The sequence below is a fragment of the Capricornis sumatraensis genome, chromosome 12 (genome assembly GCF_032405125.1).
Source record: "Capricornis sumatraensis isolate serow.1 chromosome 12, serow.2, whole genome shotgun sequence".
NCBI classification, from domain to species: domain Eukaryota; kingdom Metazoa; phylum Chordata; class Mammalia; order Artiodactyla; family Bovidae; genus Capricornis; species Capricornis sumatraensis.
The window spans coordinates 68,234,059-68,260,489 of NC_091080.1; the positions used below are offsets into that span (position 1 = coordinate 68,234,059).

At 37.1% G+C, this 26,431-nt stretch overlaps 1 protein-coding gene across 1 annotated transcript; it reads right to left on the minus strand.

Annotated features, from left to right (window-relative positions):
• Positions 1-462: 462 nt before the first annotated feature.
• SLITRK1 (SLIT and NTRK like family member 1) lies at positions 463-2,553 on the minus strand. The gene has a single exon (XM_068984714.1). The coding sequence runs from the start codon at positions 2,551-2,553 to the stop codon at positions 463-465; it is 2,091 nt and encodes a 696-aa protein (XP_068840815.1).
• Positions 2,554-26,431: the final 23,878 nt, after the last annotated feature.

Below are 26,431 nucleotides of genomic sequence, written 5' to 3' on the forward strand. Positions count from 1 at the left end.
ATCGCGCCCCCGCCTTCTCACGGGGCTAATCCACAGGGGGAAAAATAGATAATCTATCTCTCTATATAGATGTAGGTATATGTATATATGTATAGGACCGCGGCAGCCATCCCCTCCAGCCCCTCCCCCGCGGGGAGGGGCACCGTCTCAGCTCTGAGCAGGGCTCCTGCTGGGCTTTGTCAAAAGGGGCTGCAGCAAAGAGCGAGTTGGCAGCGCTCTGCCAGCTCACCACAGTCTGCTCTTTGTTTCCCGAAGGGAACTAAAGGGGTCAGACCCTCTGCGTCGAGCGAGTCCATAGTTTTCTATTTACTTTTGTCCATCAAGCCTCGGGGCGCGCTGAACTTGGGTGTGGGCTCCTCCGATCTACCCCACCCCCAGGGATGCGGGCAGAGTGGGGCCGTGGAGGGGCATCTCCATCCTTCCCCTCCTCCTCTCGCCTCTGCTTTACCCAGGCTAGGTGTCTTAGTCTGAGAGCGAGTGGGAGCCACAGTCGTACACTCTGTGGGCCCCATCTGCGTTGTAAGGCCCATTGTGCCAGTAGGAAGAGTCACAGACTGTCTGTAGGGAATTAATCTCGGACGCCGAGGAGTTGGCGTCCCTTCTCTTGGACCGCTTTCGATTCCTCAGGATAAACACGAGCATGCCCACCACAGTGAAGGCGGAGGTGACAAACACCAGCAGCAGTCCTGGGACCAACACGGAGATGGACACCCTGCTGGTGTCTAAGTAGGAGTTGGAGTGCGTCCCGGTCTCCGCCAACCCAGTGCTGTTTTTACTGTGCGAAGTTAACGTGGGCGAGATTCTCGCGTACAGCTGGGGGCAGATCTCGTCATTGGAGAGGAGCATGAAATCCTTCCTAAAGAAGTTCACCGGCGTCTCACACTTGAGGTCGCTCATCAGCACTTCGGAGCCCAGGCGTTCTGCCCATTGCTTGAAAGGCACAATGGTGCAGGAGCACTCCCAGGGGTTTCCGTGCAGGTCTATCTGGATGATAGAGGTTAACTGGTCCAGCACCCCGGCCACTGGAAGGTACATGAAGTAATTGTTGTGCAGGCTGAGTTTAGACAGCGAGACCCCAGCAAACACGTCCACGGGTAGGGACCTCAGCAAGTTGTTGTTGAGAATGAGAATCCTTAGTTTGGGCATGGCGTTGAAGGTGCCTGGAAGGATGAGCTGGATCGCGTTGTACTCCACGTTCAGGTACTCGAGGTTTTGCAGCCCAGCAAATTTCTCCCGGGACAGCGTGTCCAGGTAGTTGCTGTCCATATACAGCCACCTGAGGTCTAAAAGGTTCTTAAAAGTGTTGTTCTCTACGGTGGCGATGTTGTTGTTGCCCAGATCCAACAGAATGAGGTTCTTGTAATCCACAAAGTGCGATTTTCGGATGCTGTGGATCTTGTTATCTCTCAGGAAGAGCTCCTGCACGTTGGAGAGCTTGGGCTTCAAATCAGCCAAGCTGCTCACGTTCCGGTTGTTGCAGTTCATCTTTAAACCCGACCCCGGGATGTGGTCGCAGCTGCAGCCCCCAGGGCAGGGCAACCCGTTGGCTGGGGGTTTGTTTCTGGCACTGCCGGTCCCTATCGCTGCCGTGGGTCTGATTTTGATCTGCCAGTTGCCTGGGATCTTTGTACCTCCATTTGGAGCCGACCCTGGGGTAGCATGATCTTCTTGCCCATTTGTCTTGAAGGGAGTTGGCAGGGGGCCAGGGAGAAAGGTCTCTTCTTGGGCAGGGGGAGCCGGGAGACTAGAATCCACTCTGTGTTTCAAAGGACACAAGTCCTGTTCAGTGGTTTCATTGAGGTCTTTGCCCTGCAGTCTGGTGGGGGCTTCACAGACCACTCGGCCGATCAGGGCATTTTTGGGAATGTTTTCCAGCCATTCTTTCAGGGAGAGCAGATCACAGGTGCAGTCCCATGGGTTATCCTCTAGCAGGATCTCAGCAATGCCAGGGATTTGTTCCAAGACCTCTTCGTAGGGCAGTGTTTTCAGCCTGTTTCCCCGGAGGTCCAGGTGGGTGATGGGCACATACTGGAACACGTTGGCAGGTAGGGTGCTGATGAGATTGTCATTTAAAATGAGTACCTCCAGCTTGTTCAAGTCCTGGAAGGCCCCCGGGTCTATATCCCGTAATAAATTAAAATCAGCCTGGAGGTATTCCAGATCGTCCAGCCCGAGAAAAGTCTGCTTTCGAAAAGACTTGATCTTGTTGTTGTTGATGTGCAGCCTTTTCACCAGCTGCAGTCCCAGAAAAGCCCCAGGAACGATTTCATGCAAGCCATTGTTTTCCATGTGCAAACTAACCGCATTATAAAAGTTAGCGAACTCATTAGGGAAAAGTCGAGTGAGGGAATTGCCATGCAGAAATAGATGGTAAAACTGGGAAGTCGGGGCGGTGAAACGCTGCAGACTTGTGAAGCCCTTTTTTTCACAGTCTACGTGTAGGTCCCCTTCTATCTCATTGCAGGAGCAGATCTTCTCTTTGCAAACGTCCCCTGTAACGTTTCCAGCGGCAAAACAAAGAGACGTCTCCAGCAACAGAATCCAAAGCAGCATTTTTAAAGCGAGCAATTCATCCCCGATCTCATCACAAAGTAACAGCGACCATCCTGCTCGCCACAGACACAATTCAAGTTCATTTAGTGCTCCAATGTCCGAACCCAGAGAAGGAGAAGAAAAGGGTTTGGGGGGGTGGGGGTGGATTCTTTCCTCCCTAACCCCCCCGCACTGCAACAACCCAGGCGCCAGTCAATAATTATATCTACAAACTATTCAGGCACAGTAGTGCAAGGCAAGCAAAAAGAAAAAAAAAAAAAAAAAGTAGAACCAATAACCCCACTCCCTCTCAACCCTTTAAAGATAACGAAAAAGAAGTTAAATATGTACATATAAATTAAAAATACACCCTTACAGACTCTTGCCTAGTTCCTGACTAATCAGAAAGGGAACAATGCTGGTAATTAGAAGCAAGTGCATGTTAGAGAAACAAGCAGAGGGTTTGCAGCGTAGTACAGGCGCACTGCCTGTGCATGGCTGTGCGTCGGACTGACCTTGCCTCTCTGATACAAAGCAGGGTTTTCAGTGGCTTCTGTTGTTGAGGCTGCTTGATGGAGTTCCTTCCGTGTCTGCGGGTTGCCCAGGAGTCCCCCCGAGGTGCTGTCCAGTCCCCCCGGTGCTGAAATCACGCCGGACCGAAGGACTCACGCTGCCGAACCAATGGCGCTGGAAATTTTCCGCAATCGCTGCGTTTTGTGGCTGTCCATCCTTTCCCTTTCCTCCCTTTCGGTCCTCTTCAGCCTTTTTTTTTTTTTTTCCCCTGGACTCCGGCTCTCTCTCGGTTACTAGCTCTTCTTTTCTTGTTCTCCTTCTCTTTCTTCTGCTCTTTCGGAATTACGTGGAGGGGGCGGAGGGCGGGTGGTTGTGGGGAGCTGTCTGAGGGAGGGAGAGAACGCGAGAATAGGGAGGGGGGAGAAGAGAGTTGCTAAGAAGCTCTGTTCGTTCCAGCCTGGTGCACTCAAAGATCTGACACCCTCTGCTGATCTGCAGTAGCAAAAATCCATCTGGTGAGGGAATGCTGAAGGAAAAAAAAAAAAAAAATCAATCCACGTACAGGGCAAGCGTTAAAAATGTGGGCATTAAAGGCTGGCGATTCACAAAGATGCTGATTTTAAAAGGATTATTTAATTCTTTTTGCGTGCTGAAAACTTTACCCTTTCCTTTCCTTAACGAACTCACAGCCCCCACTAGCTCCGGCGTTTGGAAAGAGTGCTTTTAAAACATTTATTTCCCGATGGCTTGAATAAAATTAGTGTCAGGGTGTCAAGCGAACAGCAATTTGAGGTAATTATACCGCACGCCATTTTCATCGGTGCTTTAAATGCATTTCTTCCGTCTTTGCAGTACAATGTTTTATGCTATTTGATGTCTTTGAGACTCCCCCATTTTTTTTATTTTAGCATATTGAAAGTGGCTATTTGGAACATACATTCATATCATATATATTTTACATTATAAATTTGGGTATGCTTTTTTTTTTTTTTTGGCTGTGAGATATGTAATTTAGGCACATACTTTTTAAAACTTGTTATAGAATTTTAGTCAATTTGGTCTTTGAGAGTTAGGTTTTTCTGATATTTCCTGAATGTTACTTAAGTCTACAGGGTGAAAACACAATGTACGCTTGCATCTTTGATTCCAGACCCAAAAGCATTCACTGAGAACAGGAAAAGAAGGGAGGGGGCAGGGAAAATCCCAGTATGATTCGTGAGTGCTCTTAAAAACCCACTGGCAGACTGATGCATGCACACCACAAACACACACACACACACGCACTCCCTCAATCTCTCAAACACACAAAGTTTCTGCATCCATTTGGAGGAATTTAAAATGCATACAAGTAAATAACCAGTTGCATTTTGCTAGAGAGAGATAGAAATCTCCAGTCTCCAAAGCTCTGTGCAAACATTATTCAGGCACTGGCCAGTTGCTCTTTGCTGGGTCAGTGGTGCTGCCAGGGCAATGTACTCAGGCTTTTCCTGGGGAAGGAATCCATAGGTTCTTCAAACTTAGATAGAGCTTATAGAAACCAAGTTCTACTAACATCTGGGAGGGGGGAGAATATGAAATGCAGCTTCTCTCTGAAGGCTGTTTTGCTGACTTACCAGAGTCAACACCTTTCTCATCAACACTGCTAAAAATTGTGTGCATCATTTTAGTGTTTGGAATTTACAGGACTTAAAAGAATGTTGTTTGGTTCTTTCTTCAGTCTAAGCAGGAATACTATGTTCATGTCAGTTTCCCTTTTAATTAGGTCTTACACAAGTTGGACAGCTGTTACAAGTCTCTAATAAGCTGCATAAAAGATCAAATATTCAAGGATCACGCATTTGGAAAAGGCTAAAGCGTGAAAGTTTGGGGGGAGGAAAGGGGTTGGGAAAATTCAGGGAAATGTAGAGGAGATTTCTTACACCAGGACCAGAAGGTGATAATTGGGGAGGGACAGTTATCATATCTATATATAATATTTTCATATAATCAAATGTGTTGTTATATTCTGGTGAAATTCAGTGGGGAGTCATGGATGAAGGTTCAGCTCTGTATAGTGTGTATATGTGAGTGTGTGTGTGTGTGTTTGAGAGAGAGGAGAAAGAAAGAGAAAGAGGGAGAGACTGAAAGGCCTTTTTTCAGACAATCTATTATGCTCCTGAAAACAATCGTGTTCTTATTTACCTTAACCTACTACCCCTTGCAGGAACAGGGAAAAGAGCTTAATCAATTTGAAACCTTTTCTCAAAAATAATGCTATGCACTTGAGAACTACAGATGGGGTGGAGGATATTGGTTTCTTTGTAAGAGGACTCAGATCTGAAACTTCTTGGCCCCAGAAACCACCCTGAGAGAGGAGGGCAGAGTCCTGCAGTATCTGTGGCAAGACTCTGAAGGAGACGGGAAAATGCTGGCTATTTGGGAAGAAAAATATTGATGATAATCATCTAAAAGTCACACTTTAATGCTTAATTGGTTACATATTTATTAACTTGTTGAATAAATACTTTATGCGAAGAAGCTGAAAGGATGTATTTAAAGGAACAGTGTTGGGATAATAAACAATTGATATTCAGAATCCACCCCTCCCCCACCCATTAAACTCTGTATCTTTCTCTCCTGATTGCTTCTTTCCTCTCCGGATTGTTTCTTGCCTCTCAAAGCACCAACCATGATGGAAAATTTATGGATAGGATTTTCCTGTTTCAGTATCTTACACACTTTTTGTCCAATTCTACCATCTTCAAATAGCTTTTTTTAAACCTCTGCCTGTGTGGGATAGCCCAATATGTGCATGCTCAGCTGTGTCTGACTCTTTGTCACCCCATGGACTGTAACCCACCAGGCTCTTCTGCCCATAGGATTTTTCCAGGCAGTAACACTGGAGTGGATTGCCATTTCTTCCGCCAGGGATCTTCCCCACCCAGGGATCGAACCCTCGTCTCCTGTGTCTCCTGCATTGGCATGTGGATTCTTTACCGCTGAGCCATCTATCGCCTCTATGAACATATCCACTACCAAATTTGTAAGCAGAGAACAGTCACACACATATAGATCAATGGAAAATGTACCCCTGTTAATGAGTTGGTAAACGTCTTCATAATTATTTTTATAATAAATATATTTCAGAGAAATAAAGCAATCAAGAAAAGTACACCCACCTTTCTGGAAGGATAACTCTTCAAATAAAACAACAGTACATTTCTTGGTGCGTAGTAAAAAAAAAAAATAGGGAATGTGTATGTGATCTAAACATTTCTAATGCCTTAGGGGAACATTTCTTAGGCATGAACTCTTCATAAAAGGGTTCTACGATATCTATTTGAGTTCAAGTGAACTACTTCAATTGCTTTGCCTCTTATAACAGATGATCTCAGGAGCCAGAGATAAAGGACACTCCAGATGATGATGAGAATTGATAATATTTGCTCAGGACTATAGTTTCATTTTTATGCTGTGGCCAAAAGTACTTCAATTGCATCATTAAATGTTCTTTTCTTTTTCTTATTCTTCCTCAAATAGGTTCATCTCTCAAGTGACACAAGTATGATGTAAACATCACAAAGTCATTAACGGAAAGGGGCTGTCTGTTAATGATCTCTTTTTTTTCGCAAATGACATCAAATTTCCAGACACTTCCATATGTGCACTGCATATTTAAGATGAAAAAGTAGAATTTATAGCAAACATTAATTTTATATCCTTTTATTCCTCAGTATATAATCCTTGCAATAATTTTTAAAGTATTCCATTTGATTTTTAATTATAAAAGTAATATTTTTAAGAAATACAAAATCATACATAAGAAGTTCATTTTTAATCTTTCCTATCCACACTACTTTTTATTCCAGAGGGAAATACTGAAATTTATTCATGTATAGTGATATCATTCTCCTATTTTATAAGTGTAGAAGCTGAAACTGAGGTATATTTGAGTTATATACCAAGATTAAGTAACATCTGTTGACACTGGCAAAGATAACAAAGCTACACCCGCATGAGTCAAATTTTACTCTCAACCCTAAATCTCTATCTATTCTAAATATGCAATGCTGTTACCTTAGTTCAGCTCTCCCTGAGTCAGTTCCCTTATTACTAAATTAAATCTTGGGAGCTTGCAAATTTTTGGTCTCTTGAAGGCCTTTTTTTCTCAATCCAATTCTCTAAAAAATAATTTCAGTAAAAGTCTAGTGTCTCATTATTCCTTACATTTTTCATATTTGGATTTAGGATTTTTTGTTCATGTATTTGCATATTCACTATGGCTTGAGGCCAAGAATAAATGTAAGAGCCACTGTAAACAGAACTCACTAGTTCTGAGTTTAATCTATACTATGCTTTCCTAAAGTTCATAAGATAAAGGAGTTATTGGAATTCTTGCTTCTGGGAACAACTGTAAAAACTAAGAGACAAGGAAATAAATCAATTATACCTACAAACTAATATGTTTAGAATGTAAGATTTCCAATTTATCCATATCTTCTTTTTACATATAAATAATATGCTAGGAGTGGAGTGCCAAGATAATTATTACATTACATAACTTCTGAAAGGCAAAACAATAAACTATTTTAAAAATATTTCTTTTTTAGTAAGTTGATTTTCAAAACGTACATACTGTATCATCAAATAAACAGTAAACTTAGTAGGACATATCAAGGTATTTTCCCATTTTTACATTATGTCCTGAAGTATCATTTTCTCATTTTCATATCACTTTAAGTTTATATTGCCTGTGTCTTAATTTCAGTCATCTTGGAGTTGAAACTGATTTCCCACAAAGTCTCATAGAAGTTACTCTTTTGGACCTATTGGGGAGGACACTGATCAAAAATACAAGTTTGTAAGTAAGAAAATCTTTTTTTCTTTTCATTTTATTATAACATGAATTAGGCAACTAAAGTTTTTTGTTACTCATACGTATGCACTATGATACACTATACTATACTGAACTAAGGACATATAGTTGTAAAATTGTTTATTATTTTAATTGGTATTTAAGTACATACTGTCAAGAACATATTCTAGTCTTTAAAAAAGACCTTGCAGATAATCACTTACAAAAAATAGCTCTGTTTTTGTTTCCCACAGCATATGTATTAAAAATTTTAAGATTAAAGAAATATATATTACTTGTTTAGATTTTGGAAAAATGTTGAGAGCAACAATACAGCAAAATTAAAATCACAGAGTTGCAGCATTCAGAAATTAATATGGTGAACATACAGCTATATATTTTGTAATATACTTTTTGCACTTAACATTTATTTCTGAAAATGTTCAGTGTTAATAAACATCCATTACTATATTACATTAGGGGCTGAATTTGCTTGCATGATGTAACATAATTCTTTGAAATAATTCTACATTGTTGGATATTTAGTTCTTTCTAAAGATTTTGCCCTCATAAATGACGTTGCAAAGAACAACCTTGTACATAAGCCATTGTAAACATCATCATTTATCTTCTCATTACAGATCCCTAGCAGTTGGATTGCCAAGTCAAAGTCTAGGAAAAAGGTGATGCAAATTGACAAATTGCCTACACAAACTTTTTGCCAGTTTATACACCATGAGCAGTAGATGAAATTTCCCATTTCCCTAAACCCCTGCCACTATTATTTATTATCATTTAAAATATTTCTCACTAGTTCAGGATTTTTAAAGTGAAGCCAATGCTGACCTTATTACTTGAACAAATTCATTTTTATTTCTAATTGTTTATAGAGTACATCAATTGCCGTCTTCATTCCTGTTTAACATTTAAGATATAATTTTTACTTAACATCAGTTCTGTGAGTCCTTTCCATACCAAGTCGTTTATGCATTTCACTCCCTTTCACTTTAATACCAACAATAGAATAGCTACTAAATTGTGTTTTAAAAAAAAATTATTTGTTTTGAGGCACTGATTTCTCACCAGAGTGTAACATTCTTGCGGGCAGAAGTCAAATCTTTTCATCTTTTTATATCTGTCACTTAGCAGAGTACTGGGCATATTATATGGTTTAAAAAGAATCAAACACAACTTAGCAACTGAACAACAATGCATAATCCAACAGCAATGAATCGAGTGGAGCAGACAATAGGAGTTAGAAAGCTTGGAGAGAGGATTAATTCACAAATAAGGAACTTGGAAAAGAAATACAATCTATGAATTATTTAGGTAGACTTTTAGGTTTCATATTTTCTATGCATTATGCGCACTAGATATATTTTCTCATGCATATATTTATAAAATTCCTTTTTTCTCCAGAAAATGAGTTTCTAACTTACATTTTGTGTATCCCTTAAAAGTTGGTACAGTACCATGCACCTGGTTGGCAACCAACAAATGTGTAATGATGCTAATAATAGGGATGAATTGGTACTTTTGCAAGAGAAAGTAGATTGTGACATTGACTGTTGTGAATTTAAAAGACTTGAATATAAGAAAGTCTGAAGGCAATGGCAACCCACTCCAGTACTCTTGCCTGGAAAATCCCGTGGGTGGAGAAGCCTGGTAGGCTGCAGTCCATGGGATCACAAAGAGTTAGACATGACTGAGTGACTTCACTTTGACTTTTCACTTTCATGAATTGGAGAAGGAAATGGCAACCCACTCCAGTATTCTTGCCTGGAGAATCCCAGGGACGGGGAAGCCTGGTGGGCTGCCGTCTATGGGGTTGCACAGAGTCGGACACGACTGAAGCGATTTAGCAAAGACCCAGAGAGTTTACCTTTTCAGCTTATTGACTGGACTTTTAAAATGCATAAAATCAAAAATGTTACTTCTTACTCTATTAGTGTTTTGGGTGCGCTCAGTCATGTCCAACTCTTTGTGGCACCACAGACTATAGCCCATCAGGCTCCTCTATAAGCGGGATTTTCCAGGCAAGAATACTGGAAAGGGTTGCCGTTTCATTTTCCAAGGGATCGTCCCCACTCTGGGATTTAGCCTACTTTTGTGTCTCCTGCATTGGCACGTATATTCTTTAACACTAGTGCCACCTGCAAAGCCCAGTCTTTCAGGAACTGTGACAGATTTTTAAAGAGGCTTAACTATTTTCCTTCTTTTTTTTCTTTGATAAAAATATGACTTAAAAATCTCTGTTCACTAGTTACATTATTATCTTTATCATGTACATTACAATGTCTCCTATGGGTCTTATTTTAGGCCAAAATTTGACTCTTTGTGATGTGAGTGTTCATGAGATTTCAAAATAATACAACAATTTAAAAATTTACTATACCAGTATTCTTTTTCAATAGTTTTCAAAAAAGGTAGATGTTGATATCAATTATTTATCTTTGCATGCACACAGAAGCTGCACACAACCATTCATACACTGAAGGCATTATATGTCATATAATATTTACCCTGTGTAAGATACCAGAATATAAAAAGATGGCCAATGCCACCATTTGCATTTTCATTCTTGTTTCTTGAATAGGCAATGTTTTGATCAGGAGGAATAAATCTCCTTATCACATGCACTACTGCAGGCCAGGTAGAGTGATATATTTAACAGAGGTGGATTGGTTTTTGTGATGGCCATTAAATCACCACATGTAGATGGCTAATGTCTAATCAGCTGATGTAAAAGGTCAACACCATCTCTTTTAGATTTTTGCACAAGCACTATGTACTAGCATATAATTTTTATTTCAACATCATGAAAAATGGAAATCCTATCGGGCACTTTGAATTACCCAAGGAAAAAGATTAAATAGTACTTTTTAAGGCAGAAAACATGTCATTTTCTAATCAGTTGGAATTGGCAACTCTTACATTTATGGTAATTATTAGATGAAAAAGCATCATCTCACATGAGCAGTTACCTGGAGCTTTTAAAATATCAAGGACTTTGGCATCAAACTCAGAAAAAATCATAGATTTCCATACACTGTGTTTGTGTGGGAATCTTATTTCATAACACTAGTCAGTTTCTTTTAACTCTTGTTGGGAAATAAGTTGCATATACTATTATACATGTTAAAAACATTAGCTCTCTATTTTCCCAGATCTCATGGTGGCTCTATCTAGCAGACTGTTAAGATTTGGCCTGGCCGGTTAGACTCACATGCCTGGATTTTGACATTAGACCTAGTGACATGTGGGAAGAGAAATGGAAAGATTTCCACCAGCAGTGGTAGTACTGGCAGAAGGAGGCTCATGCAGTACAACCCGGACAAGGAACATCTTCTCAGGATATCCCTGGCTAAGGGTGAGGTTGATGGGAAAGTTTGTACCACTGGTCAGAACACTGGCAACACCATCCTCAGCACAAGATGTGCTGTGGCAAGACTTCAACTAGTTCTGACAGTGGGGCCACTTATGCTTCTATCCACACACTTAGTGTGATTCTCTGGCCTTTCCAGAGAATTTGGGGGCTACTCAGTTTCCTCCTTCTAAATGCCCTTTTCTACGTCAATAAATCAGGAAATCAGACTGATCTGAAATGTGAGTAAAGTGAACAGAACATTATGGTTTTCCCAGAAAGGTCCTGGTTTATGCTGGGTTTTCTAGTAGTGAATACACACAGCATACAACTTCACTTTCAAAAGTTGATCCATACAATAAATTATACGGTCAATCTAACAAAGAGGCCATTTATTTCTTTGAACATATAGTATGCTATGTGCACTTAGATTAAAAGTGCAATACTTAGCTCCCAGTTATTTCAAACTGAAGTTCATATCTAAATCACTGTGACATATCTTTTTCCTGGAATTTTTCTTTTTATCAAAAGCCTTTCTCCTTCTAATAGCTACCATGAAGTCTAGAATGTGATCTCATGTCTTGTAGTTGATTTACATAAGTTAATGTGAAAGTAAAAGTTAGTCATGTTCCACTCTTTACGACCTCATGGATTTTATAGTCCATGGAATTCTCTGGGCCAGAATACTGGAGTGGGTAGCCTTTCCCTTCTCCAGGGGATCTTCCCAATCAAGGGATCAAACGCAGGTCTCCTGCATTGCAGGTGGATTCTTTACCAGCTGAGCCACAATATATATACACACACACACGTATACAGAGTGGCATATATACAAGTAAACCTGAACATGTGTATACACACATATAAATAGGTATATATGCATATAGATGTGTGTATGTTTCCTGAAATATATTTTTCCTTATCAACTTGATTATCTCTCATAGTGTGATTTGTTGATAATGACAAATTCTTTATCTTCATTTTTCAATTAAATTAGTAACTTATTTTTGAGAATACAAGATTCTACATACATGATAATGAACAATTTATATTTTTTGTCTATGTCCTTATAATATTATCTGCCTAACCTTTTATTTTTTTATGTATTCCTCCTTATTCTAATAAGGCACAGCTTGAAATTGTCACTCAGAAAAAATCCACTGACTGGTCTAGAAAATATATGGGATATATACATGGAATATTTCAAATATAATTAAAACTTTTGAATGACATCTAATAAACAAAATTCACTAGTTTAATAGCTATTTTCCAAACAATTGTGTTAAACAGGTACTAGATTTGCATTCTAAACTCATGCAGTAACTTGCTGTTTTTCTTAAATGAAGTTTTCTGTATATTCAGTTTTAACTAAGGGGGGCAAATTTGGCAAAAGTTTATTTTACAGTAACTTTCTAAAAGGCCTCTATTTTTAAGACCACTTTAACATATAATTGTAGTTGACTTTGTAGTACTTGAACCTAGCTGAATTTAGTTGAATTGGTTAGCTATTTGTAAAGCTTATGCAATTCACTTCTTTGAATTTTTTGTTAGTATACAGCCTTAACAAAAATACTTGTCATTGAAAAACACTTGCCTGCCACAAATTATAAATACTGTTACTTTGATTTAAAAATTAAGTAGAAACACAATACAAATTTCCTGACACTTTAATGCATCTCACTTTTAGTTCTATGTTTGAGAAGACATACTATTTTAACATACTCTTCCACAATTTTTTTCCTAATTTTAACTTGAAAATATTTCTTAATTATTCTGAAATGTTCTATCATTTCTGAAATTAGAAGTAAATACATTAATTACATTAATTAAAACATGAAACATTAAAACCCAGTAATTTTGTCTTTTTAATTTTTTATCTTCTTCTTTTAAACTAATCTAAAAATAAGTAGTGATAACAGCATATCTGAAATTTTGTAATTATAGTTTTGTAATTGTTATCATTTTAAGTTCTCTTATAAGAACTCCTATAGGAAACTGTGTATGTGTGTGTGTGCATGCATGCTCAGTCATGTCTGACTCTTTGAGACCCCATGGACTCTAGCCCACCAGGTTCCTCTGTCCATGGAATTTCCCAGGCAAGAATACTGGAATGGGTTGCCATTTCTAACTCCAATAGGAAACTCTCTAGAATGTGATTATTTACTGTAGCATTACTACTATTTCATTTGAAATTTTACTGGTTTAGCCAAGTTTTTACTTTTGCTTGATCAATTACTTCTTGGTCAACCAACTTTATGTCTTCAAACCATATATAACTGGTTTATACCATTGTTTCTCAAACTTATTAATTTTCTACTTATCACTTCCCATGTCAAGAGGCTTTTATATAGATATGTCCCCCTGCCCATAATCTTCCAACCATAAAATTTCATGTGCATATCACGTATATACAGTGGCCCCTTGGAGGTTTACAGACCATTGTAATATCAAATATTATGCCACTCCAAGCCAATTATTATTTTCTTTTTGTGGGTGATATCACCCTACAATGAAAATGTGTGGTCCATTCCCACAGTTTACCACTAGTTTAGTAGCATAATTACAATTCATGATATTACTGAAGGAAGACTTGATGAAATAGGCACCACCAGCACATAATTTACGTCAACAGCGTTAGGAGATAACATAAACGTTTGTCTTCGAGGTGGTCTTGAAAAATCAAAATCAAATGTCATATTTCAATGGGATGTTTCTAAAGTAAATCAACGAGATGCAAAATCATGTTTCCATAATTATAGTTCTGTTCAAAGTACTTAAACATCTGCAAACACATCAGTCAAAAGACATGTTGAAACGCTCTCTCAATCTCCGTTAAGAGGAGATTTCTTTTTTTTTTTTTCATCTGAGGGTTATTACAACCAGTATCAGCACACATACCTCTGCAAATGGCTTGCTGCACTGTGCTTGCTCTGCTTTCAATCTCAATTGCCCAGGGTCAGGAGTTGTGTGTTTGGCCAACCCCATTACCTCAGAGCTGGACTCCTCCCATCACTAATAGGGTGAAGAGGATGGGAGAGAAACAATGAGAGAGTGAATAACCTTACTTAAAAATCTATTTTCAAATTATAACCAAATAAAACACAAAGCCAATAATCATCATGGTAGCTTGTTGCTTATCTTGTGTAATAAAATAAAGATGAATAATTATAATATGACTATATCACTACTATTTAGTCAACGGTTAGTTAATTATTTTGCTTTAAACAAATTGTCTAAGCAGACTATAAATAAATTAGAGACTTTTGTTAATATGGTATCAAGTTTTACCTTTGATATTTACCTGTAGATTTTTGGCATTCTAATCTATTTGAGATCAGGTCACCGCCTTTACTAGGCAATGCAGAAGAATACACAATTGGCAATATCTAAATAAATGTGAGATTTTCAGATTCTGGTCACAATGAAAGCATTTTGTTTCACGAAGATCAAAATTCAATGACACAACACAGAACCAAAGGCAGCTTCCCCCAAAGTTTAGTTATTCTCCCAGGATAAGACATCTATTCAGATTTGAGGTTTCACACATTGCTACCTCTTCCCAGTGGATCTATTATTGAACAAAATAATTGTACAGTTCACTGCCCAGGAAGAGTAAACATACTTCTAATGCACTTTTTAAATTTCCCAAGTGTGTATATCAAATATGATAACATGGAAGAACTTGCTATATTCCAAAGTGCCATGAAAATGGGAGCTACTTTGGCTACATTTTCAACTTCTTGAAAAAAGGGACTGTGTCATGTTTTTCTTTGTATTTCCAGCATCTGGCAGAGGGCCTGGCACAATGCAGCTGCACAGAATTAAGCAATTAATTAATAGCATGTTTGGTTTCACAAAGGACTTGAGGTAGTTTATATAGAAAATATACACAATAAAACAACAAATTTTAGATACAGACACATTTTTAGGGAGAATTCAAATTGGAAAAGATTATCAGGACCCATCAGGACTATAAGGTCTTCAGAATCATTTTAATTTGGTGACACACTTGCTTCTGAGCATTATGGTATTTGAAACAACTGGGTAATAACACGTTTGCTAATTTATAAGGGCATGCTTATAGGTGAGGTGTATTCTACTATTGTGAAATTGCTCATGTGATGTCAAACTTATGGAATTGCTGTGATGTTTTCTTTATATTATTAATCACCACATCTTATGCCCTGTCCTGTTAATCAAATACATCTTATGAGCCGAGTCTACTTTATAAATAGGTCCACTGGGTACAAGATATTTTTAAAGACCCATGAGTGGGTGGCAGAATTCTGGAGGTAAGCAGTATTATAGTAAGTACTATTATATATTGAGGGTTACCTTATAATATGGGGAGGTAACTATGGTTTCCTTATGAAAACCAATTTCCTTAAGAATTAGTGAATATAAGTTAATATTTTCACAGTAGATTTTCATATAGAAGACATTGAGTAAAGTCAATATTTTGAACTACACAATAACTTCTTAGAGCAAATAGAGGAATGAGTTTTAAAAGCAGTTCCCATTATAATCTTTTGGTGAAACAGCAACATTGCATTCAAATAATTTGATACGGTGCCAAGACTGAATAATCTACATACAAGCTCTTTGATTGTATGGCTTAATCCATGTTTGAATCCTTAATTTTCTGTAAAGATAAATGGACACCATATGCTTCATAAACACTTTCCAAGTAACATTATGGTATGTTAGTTTGCTTTCTGTAAAAGGTTAAGAAACTTAAAAGATGCTCATAACTGTTTGCACAGGGAATGATGATAACTTTAAATTATTTCAAAAGCTAGGTGAAAAAGATACATGGCAATGCCTTCTAGAATAATACTTTAGAAGAAATATTTCTCATTACTTATGCAAAATGATATTTTGATGTGATCTATTGTTATTTTTTGTATGTGTTGACTCATATATAGGTTTTAATAAATGAGAGTGAGCAAGAAAAACGAGAAAAGAAGGCTTTCTAATATTAGCCAAGTATGGACCACCCTTATTTCTTTTCTTCTTACAGAGATAAGAAATATATAAAAATATCTGCATATGTTAATAAATTTAAAAGAGGCTGTGAACAGAAAAGCTTTCAACACTAGCCAACTATTGAGCTGTAAAATATAATACACTATGAAAATTAAAGTTAAAAGATGCTAAAACATTGTAGAAAATATGACAAAAGCAATCAAAAGAGGTCAAAGTGTGTTTAAATCCCATAATATACTAATTAATGCTCAAATATAAAGTTAATCATTACATTTTGCAGCTCAAAATGTAAAAGACGCACAATTTATATCAAACAGCAGCTATGCAATAATTTCTACTCTGCCTATTTCAAGTCTATTATCTGAGAGTTAAAAAAGATGGTAGAGGTAAAGGGCTTCTGAAAACTGTAAACGACTGTGTCTTAGTTATCTTGGTGACCATTATTTTACTTTCTTTACCCTGTTCACAAAATATTTTTAAATGAATAACTATGTGAAATTTCTGGTCAAAACCCAGATGCACACCTAGAAGTTTTATAAGATTCTTTAAATGGACTTTTTTATCATAAAGAATTAATTCTGGAGATGATGATGAAAACACAGTGCCTAGAACTGAGTAAGGTATTATGCACTTCAAAATTTAAGAAGATAGATCTTATGTTAAATGTTCCTGCTGCTATTGCTGCTGCTAAGTCTCTTCAGTCGTGTCCAACTCTGTGCAACCCTATAGACGGCAGCCCACGAGGCTCCCCAGTCCCTGGGACTCTCCAGGCAAGAACATTGGAGTGGGTTGCCATTTCCTTCTCCAGTGCATGAAAGTGAAAAGTGAAAGGGAAGTCGCACTGAAATAAAATATAAAAAAAGTAAAGGACACAAGGAAACTTTTGGAGGTTACCCTGTTTGATGTGCAGTGATGATAGCATGAGTGTACTCATATGTCCAAACTCATTAAACTGTATATATTGATTATACTTTAATAAGATGGAGAATAAGACATGTTCAGTTCAGTTCAGTCGCTCAGTCCTGTCTGACTCTTTGCGACCCCATTAATCACAGCACCAAAACTCCCTGTCCATCACCAACTCCCGGAGTTCACCCAGACTCATGTCCATTGAGTCGATGATGCAATCCAGCCATCTCATCCTCTGTTGTCCCCTTTTCCTCCTGCTCCCAATCCATCCCAGCATCAGAGTCTTTTCCAATCAGTCAACTCTTTGCACGAGGTGGCCAAAGTACTGGAGTTTCAGCTTTAGCATCATTCCTTCCAAAGAACACCCAGGGCTGATCTCCTTTAGAATGGATTGGTTGGGTCTCCTTGTAGTCCAAGGAACTCTCAAGAGTCTTCTCCAACACCACAGTTCAAAAGCATCAATTCTTTGACACTCAGCTTTCTTCACAGTCCAACTCAGAGATGTGTAAAAGCCAAGTATGAAACCAATAGGAAAGCTTGTAAAACAGATATTCCTTTTTAAATGTTTTGTTGTTCAATTGCTTAGTTGTTTCCAACTCTTTGCCACCACAAGGACTGCAGCATGCCAGGGTTCCCTGTCCATCACCAACACCCAGAGCTTGCTCAAACTCAGTCCATTGAGTTGGTGATGCCATCCAACCATCTCATCCTCTGTCATCTCCTTTTCCTCCTGCCCTCACTCTTTGCCAGCATCTTTCCCAATCTTTCCCAACTTTTCCAAGAATTGGCTCTTTGCATCAGGCAGCCAATGTATTGGAGCTTCAGCTTCAGCGTCAGTCCTTCCAATAAATATTCAGAATTGATTTCCTTTAGGATTGACTGGTTTGATCTACTTGCAGTCAATGGGATTTTTCATGAGTAATTTTTAATGAATACTCTCCAACAAAAGTGCAAACTAACTAGAATTCACATTGCATAGTTCCATTCTTCTCTCACACTCTAGCTTATATTATAAGGCACGTCCTATCTCCCACTATAAACCGTAAACTATTTGAATTTATGTATATATGTACATATTACACACACACATATATATATATATATGCGTGTGTTGTGTGTGTGTACATATCTGCAGGGGTTCTCAAGTGGTAAGGAATCTGCCTGCAATGCAGCAGATGCAGGGTTCCATCCCTGGCTTGTGAAGATCCCCTGAAAAGGAAATGTCAATCCATTCCAGTGTTCATGCCTGGGAAATCCCATGGACAGAGGAGCCTGGCAGGCTACAGTCCATGGGGTCATAAAAGAGTAGGGCATGACACAGTGGCTAAACAACAATCAATGCATATCTGCATATATATTGTGGGATACATATAAACCTCACATCTCTGTGCTCAAAATAATATCACAGTTTAGACATGGATGGCAATAGCAAGACCTCTTTACTAACAATTCCCTGAAAGTTATAGTGTCACATAGGTACATATTATCTTATACACATGCTGCTTCACCCTAAAGATTATCTATGGCACAGACATCTGATGCCAACAGGAAACTAAGAGTAAAGTATTAGAACCAGAGCAGAGTAAAAGGAGAATCATAAAGCAATATATTGATAAAGGCCATCCTAGAATGTTAAGGCAAAGAGTGAGCCTGGAAAGTATGTCCACTAAGTCCTTTAAGTCTGATTTCACACTAATCAAACCTCCTTCTAACTACTACATATCTTCCCCAGGTGTTCCCTATGAAAACAGGAATAAATAATAGATGCTCAAACAAATTTTCAAATAAATAAATGACTGACAGTTATAGCTTAAAATTCATTCCACAGGACTCTATCTTTGCTACTCATTTGGCTACAAATTACAAATTTCCTTAATCAGAATTATGTCACCTCACATTTCCTTTTAATATATAACATTGATGCCTGGTTTCTCACCTAGGCTATGCATACTTTGAAATCAGTCTACATTTTACACTTCTTCCTAGTAGGTTCACAGTAAATATTAATTATTTAATTTCTCATTATAAACATAAAACCCAAGTTGTAATTCTATGTCAAAGAAGAGATAATAACACTGCTAATTCATTTTTTCTTTAGTGACTCATAATATAGAACCAATTTGTAATTTCTGAGCTTTATTCTGAGCTTCTCAATACATTGAGAACTACATATTTAAGTTCAAAATCACAGTATCAATTAGGTATACATGGAAATAATTTTTTAAAACAAAAAGTAGAAAATACCAGGAAAGACATGCCTGTTCTAAGCTAATTAGTATAAAATGGAGTATTTCCAGTTAGATGGGTGTTTTCCACAGAATAATTTTTACCATTGATGCATCTGGAAGGATAGTATCTCACTAAAAAAGACCAAAAATGCTGATTCCAATTCAGGTTTCTAGAGCATTTTTACTTTTGACAGAAAAGTGTGCTTTGTCCCATAAAGCACATTAGAACTCAGTTTTCTCTGTGCCTTTCTCCCCTTCCCACTTCCTTTTTTTCACTACTGTTATTTCCATCCTGCTAATTTGCTTTTCATTTAAAATGTATAACTAAAAGTATCCACACATGCACAGGATAAACCTCTAAACAATCTTCAAGTCAAATACTACTCTATTTTCAGTACTTCTAAATGCTATTTATATAGTTTTTTCTTTTTTCCTTCATACAGTCCATGAGAGTGTTAAGTAAATATTTGTAAAACAACATAATATCTGTTCAATAAGTGCTATTGATAACTTATGGTGAACAATGTCGGATTCGTGATCTCCAAAGAAGATTTAGCTTCCAGACCAGGGATCAGGTTTGATCACTCAAGAGCTTTTGTGTAGCAGAGTTTTATTAAAGTAAGAAAAAGGACAGAGAAAGAAGCTTCTGACATAGACATCAGAAGGGGGATGGAGAGTGCCCACCTTGCTAGTCTTTAGCAAGAGAGTTATATACTTTTTAATTAGCTATTACAACAAATCAAAAGAATGTCTCAAGTTTGTGAAAATTTTACCAGACCCACTCCCGCAATTTACATTTTAGGATAGCATGATTAGAAATTAACAATAGAAAGATCCTACCAGACCCACCCCCATAATACACATTCTAAAAGATCAGAATTAGTCAGGTTTTCAGGAAGGAGAAACTGTGCTCAAGCAGGATACACTGTTGTTATATAATCCCTAGTACAGAGTGTAAACTGAGTTGTTTGTTGTGTAATCATCAGTTCTGGGCTTGAAGAAAACAACATTTTATGTGACCCAAGACTAAGGAATGTAGAGGGGAAAAAGGGTTTGTCCTTTCCTCCTGCTTGAGAATTCCAGACCCCTATCTCCTCCTCTTGACCCCTTTCTCCTCCTCTGGGACCCTGGACATTTTATCAATCTGCCTAGGAAATGACTCTCTCACTATGGATTAAGGTACTAAAATGTTTATTGTTGTGGTTGTTGTTGTTTAGGTGCTAAGTCATGTCTGACTCAGAGAAGACAATGGCAACCCACTCTAGTACTCTTGCCTGGAAAATCCCATGGATGGAGGAGCCTGGTAGGGTGCAGTCCATGGGGACGCTAGGAGTCAGACGTGACTGAGTGACTTCACTTTTCACTTTCTTCACCTTTCACTTGCATGCATTGGAGAAGGAAATGGCAACCCACTCCAGTGTTCTTGCCTGGAGAATCCCAAGGACGGGGCAGACTGGTGGGCTGCCGTCTATGGGATCGCACAGAGTTGGACACGACTGAAGTGACTTAGCAGCAGCATGTCTGACTCATTGCAGTCCCATGGGCTGCAGCATGTCAGGCCTTCCTGTCCTTCACTGTCTTCCAGAGTTTGCTCAAACTCATGTCCATTGAGTCAGTGATGCCATCTAACCATCCAACCATCTCATCCTCTGTCGCCCAGTTCTCCTGCCCTCAATCTTGCCCAGCATCAGAGTGTTTTCCAGAGTTGGCTCCTCCCATCAGGTGGCCACTGTATTGGAGCTTCAGCTTCAGCATTAGTCCTAATGAATATTCAGGGTTGATTTCCTTTAGGACTGACTGGTTTGATCTCCTTGCAGTTCAAGGGATTCTTAAATCTTTTCCATCGCTGCAATTCAAAAGCATCAGTTTTTCAATGCTCAGCCTTCTTTATGGTCCAACTCACACATCCATACATGACTACTGGAAAAAACATAGCTTTGACTATATGGACCTTTGTTGGCAGAGTGATGTCTCTGCTTTTTAATATACTGCCTAAGCTTGTCATAGCTTTCCTCCCAAGGAGCAAGTGTGTTTTAATTTCATGGCTGCAGTCACCATCTACAGTGACTTTGGAGCCCAGGAAAATAAAATCTGTTACTGTTTCCACTTTTCCCCTTAGTTATCAAAGATACATTTCTATTTAGATTTAGTATTTTAAATTTTTTAAAAGTTTTATATCATTTTGTAGACCTTCTTCTGACCTTACATTGAAATTACTTACCAGCACAAGCTATTACATTTATCCATTTAAATACACTTTGAAATATATTTAAAGTTATCTGATACTCTAAGCAGGTGATTAGCATCCAAAAAAATAGAAAAAATGCAGGTTGCATATGAACAATTGCAATTTACTCATAACTACTAAGAAAAGATTGTGCATTTCTCCTTGTTCTCAATTACAGATATATTCACATCGTTTGAGGTTTTACTAGGTGGTTCCTAAGATCCCTGAAGGTCTGTAACTGTGATATATATGTATTGGTAAAGAATAAATGAATGGCATACATTAATTTATTTAATAATATAGTTACTGTGATTTAAGAAAAAGTGATGATAAAGTAAATGATTTGATGAAAAGAATAATATCTTTGTCTCTGAGTTCCTTCTCTGGGACTGAGGAGCTACACTCCGGATTTTGCACAAGCTCATAGTTTGCATAGAACAGTACCTTTTTTTAATATGAGGCTGAATCTTTTGCTGCCCTCACCAGGACACCACAGTGTATGCAACTCTTAACTGCATTGAGAAGAGTTTTGAATATTGTCTAGCAGTATTCATATACTTCTATGCATGTACATATGAAATCCTATTGAAACCATTATACTTCTACTATTTTTTATTCATTCATTGATTCATTCTTCAAAGCAAGGCATCAAAAACGTCAAGCAAAGCCAACAGAAAGCTAGCAGTAATTACAAGTAATACAAGCATGCTGATAAGGGAAATTTTTACTTTATGCCAAGTTTTGATTGTAAGGATTAAAAGAATATGCTTATTTTGTACAACCTAATAATGATGTGTCATGTACAATTAAATTAGAACCTAATTTATTTCAAAAGCAAAACAATAATAATGGGTCTATAATTTATATAATTATTTAAATCCAATAACATATCCTCTTGTCAAGTGAAAAAATACCCATTTGGCAGCAGAAGCATGTATCTTATCAAAGCCCGGAAGAAGGGTTGAGGGACTCAACAGAAATCTGGGAGTACACACTTCTCTGGATCTTCCAATGAAATGTGATATACATTATTATCTACAAACTTTTCCTCAAAGGGCTTGACTTTTTTGGTCTTTCAGATGAATAATCACTGATATTTGCATACATTTTCACATTGCTTTTCTTCTTTATGTGAAAAATATACTGCTTTCAGAGCCACTTAATATTTATGTCAGCCTTATTATTGTAGAAAGATCTGTACAGGTGTCTGTGGGTTATCATTAGCAGTATAATTCTTGAAGAAAAATGTTTTAAGACCTTGAAGACATTAAGTTAACTGAGATAAGTTAGACAGAGAAAAACAAATACCGTATGATCTCATGTATATGTAGACTCCAAAAAAGAATCTCATAGAAACAGAGAGTAGAGTGGCTGTTAGCAGAGGCTCTTGGGCAGGGGAACTGGGGAGATACTGCTCAAAGGGTGCAAATTATAGTTAGAAGATGAATAAGTTCTAATTGTAGTTAGAAGATTAATAGTGATAATAGTTAATAATACTGTATTATATAAAGTTGCTAAGAGACCACATCTTAAATGTTTTTACCACAAAAAAGAAAGGTTAATCATATGATATGTTATAGGTGTCAACTAACACTACAGTACTAATCGTATTGCAAGCATCGATTCAGCACGTTTTACAGTTAAACTTACACAAGTATATCACAATACAAATGTAAGATACAGAAAAAGAAAAGAAAAAGATTTCAGATTTGTAAGATGATGAAAAATGGACAATAACTCTTACACAATAGCTTGCTTTTACACTTGATACATACAAATGGGTAAAGTCAGAGATATTGCATGAATTCCATGGAAAAACTTTGAATGGTATATGACTTTCCACATTCTGAATTTTAAGAGATGGATAATGAAATCGTGTGTACTTGACCTGAGAGTTTGTTCTGGTTTTGTTCATATGAAAAACATATACATTTAAAAGCTGTTTGACAGATTCAAGAATATTACGCTTTATAAAATATGTGTAATGGAAGGAAATGACAACCCACTCCAATATTCTTGCCTAGAAAACTCCACTGACAGAGGAGCCTGGCAGGCTACAGTCCTGGTTGCAGAAGAGTCAGACATAACTGAGTGATTAAACCAAACCAATGGTTATATGAGTGTTTATTCTTCATTTTAGTGTGTATCTATGTTTCTTTTTTCTGATTAATCCTCAAGAAAAGCATGTCTTTTATTACTGTTTTCAAACAGTATTTTTTTCTTTATTGACAACTTTAATCTTTTCTATTGCATCTACTTTCTCTAACTGATTAAATTCTCTCAGGTTAACTAGTTGCTACCTTCTTTGAGATTTACTTACTGCTCTGCTTTAGACTTGTTAGTCATTTCACTATTTTCATCTTTTTATTCTTGTCTAATATTAATATTAAATCCATTCTTCAATATATTCTTGTTCATTTTATTAATATAATTGTGTTTTCATTGCCTTCCATTTTTATGTTATATGGAAGATCATTTGGAGATAGTTAGAAATGCATTACGGAGAAGGCAATGGCAACCCACTCCAGTACTCTCGCCTGGAAAATCCCATGGACGGAGGAGGCTGGTAGGCTGCAGTCCATGGGGTCGCTAAGAGTTGGGCACAACTGAGCGACTTCACTTTCACTTTTCATTTCCATGCATTGCAGAAGCAAATGACAACCCACTCCAGTATTCTTGCCTCAGAATTCCAGGGACGGGGGAGCCTGGTGGGCTGCCGTCTATGGAGTCACACAGAGTCGGACACGACTGAAGTGACGTAGCAGCAGCAGCAGAAGTGCATTAAAATTTTTTCACTCACATTTTGTATTTTGATAATGATTTGTAACTTAAATTGCATGATGGTTCAAGCATTTGATCAGTCTCACAATCATATTTTAAAGTTGCTAAACTTATTTTAAAGTCTAGTACATGATTGTAATAGATATTATCTGTGTATTTTAAGAATGTGGTTTTTCTAAATTTTGGATTTTGCATACTGTTGTAGAGGTATATCTATAATTTTGTCTATTTGAATATACAAATATTGATGTAGGCATTATAATGCCTTAGAAATATGATGATGGATTTTCCAAATTTTATCAAAATTAGATTACTTTTTTCATATATTTATGTTTATTTAATCAGTTATCAATCTATTTTTATATTAAAATAATAATTTTCTTTGTGGATATTTGATTAGTTTACATTTGTTATATCTTTTATTGTCACTTTTTTCTTTTCTTATATATTAATTATGGCTTTGGGAAATAAGACACAGTAGCCAACTTTTACATCTTAACTGGGAAACTACTGTTTTTATTCATTATCAATCCTAATATATTCAAATTTATTTCTATCTACATATTTGACTTTTCCACTTCCCTTTGAGCATCAATTTATAAAATACAATTGAGCATCAATTCTTTATGGTCCAGCTCTCACATCCATACATGACTACAGGAAAAGTCATCATCACTCAAATGTAACTTTCATAAATTTCTATGCAAACCCTTTGGGAAAGAGTTTAGAACCAACTCTGTATCTTTTGTCATTCACTTCTTTGAATACTTGCCAAACTTATGCAGCCAAGACACTTGTCTATTAGTTTTTATTTTCTTTGCTCTCTTGTACAGAGCTCATATTTAGTTGTACATCAGATCTCATTTATTGGTTTTCCCTTATTTTATCCTTTTCTTCTATTTCTGTGATAAATCTTAACTTTTATAAGCCATCAGATATTTTTAATTTAATTTTATAAATAATACTTTTAAACTTCAGCAGTTATTATTTCCTACTTGGTATTTTACATCTTTCTTGTATTATGAATATAATATTTAACTGAAATATAATTATTCCAAAATTTTCTTCTTTTCCTCAATCTATTTCCTATAGAGCAATAGTTCTCAACTGGAGATGATTCAGTCGCCAGAGAACACTAGCAATGCTTGAAGTCACTTTTGGTTATCATGATTAAGACAAAGTGCTGTTGTCTCACACAGTGCATCAAGTCCAAAATGTCAATAATGCCATGCTTGAGAAAACCTGATTTAGAGTCCATTTTTCAAATCTCAATTTTTGATTGCTCTATTGATCCTTGAATATCCTTTCATATTTAACAATGAGATAATATAAAGTTGGTTTCAAACTTTACGTATTTGTGGGATTTTGTCAATGATGAGATTGGTTACAAGATGAATAAAACAAAAACAAAAATTTATACTTAACATTTAATTGCTTCAGAGAAAAATTATTAAATTCTTTGCTTGAGTACCTACCTTCCAGAATTTTATAAGATGGTGGAAGAAAAGAGGTGATAGAATTTTATGGTTCATATACAGTCATTTAATGGGTCCTCTTGTTTGGAACCATGTATCAGGCTTTAAATTTATGTAGGAGTTCCAAATTTCTACTTTCCTTGGGTCATTCTATGACAAGTCTTTGCTGTTTCTCCTATTTACATTATACTATAAATTCCAGTTATTGCAGCCCCATTTTGTCACTTTCATGTTTTTATTTGCTCCCAGCATTCAGAATTTTGTTCTTACCTCTTGTCTAATGATTGTACTTCATCCATCCTCCTGAATATTGTGTTATAATTTTAAGATCTTAAGATTTCACTTCAAAGGGGTTTTTGGATAGAAGAAAAGTGGCCATGATAAATGCATTAATCATTTGCAGTAGTCATGGAAAAATATTTGCTTGTTTCACTTTTGAACTTGTTGAGTCACTGGGAAGTTTTAAAATCAGCCATCTTTTCTTCACCCAGCAGTTGAAGTGATCTATTTCATATGCTAATGAAAACATATCACTCCCCACTCAGAACTCTTTGAGTTCCTCATTGCATGTTGACTAAAACATAA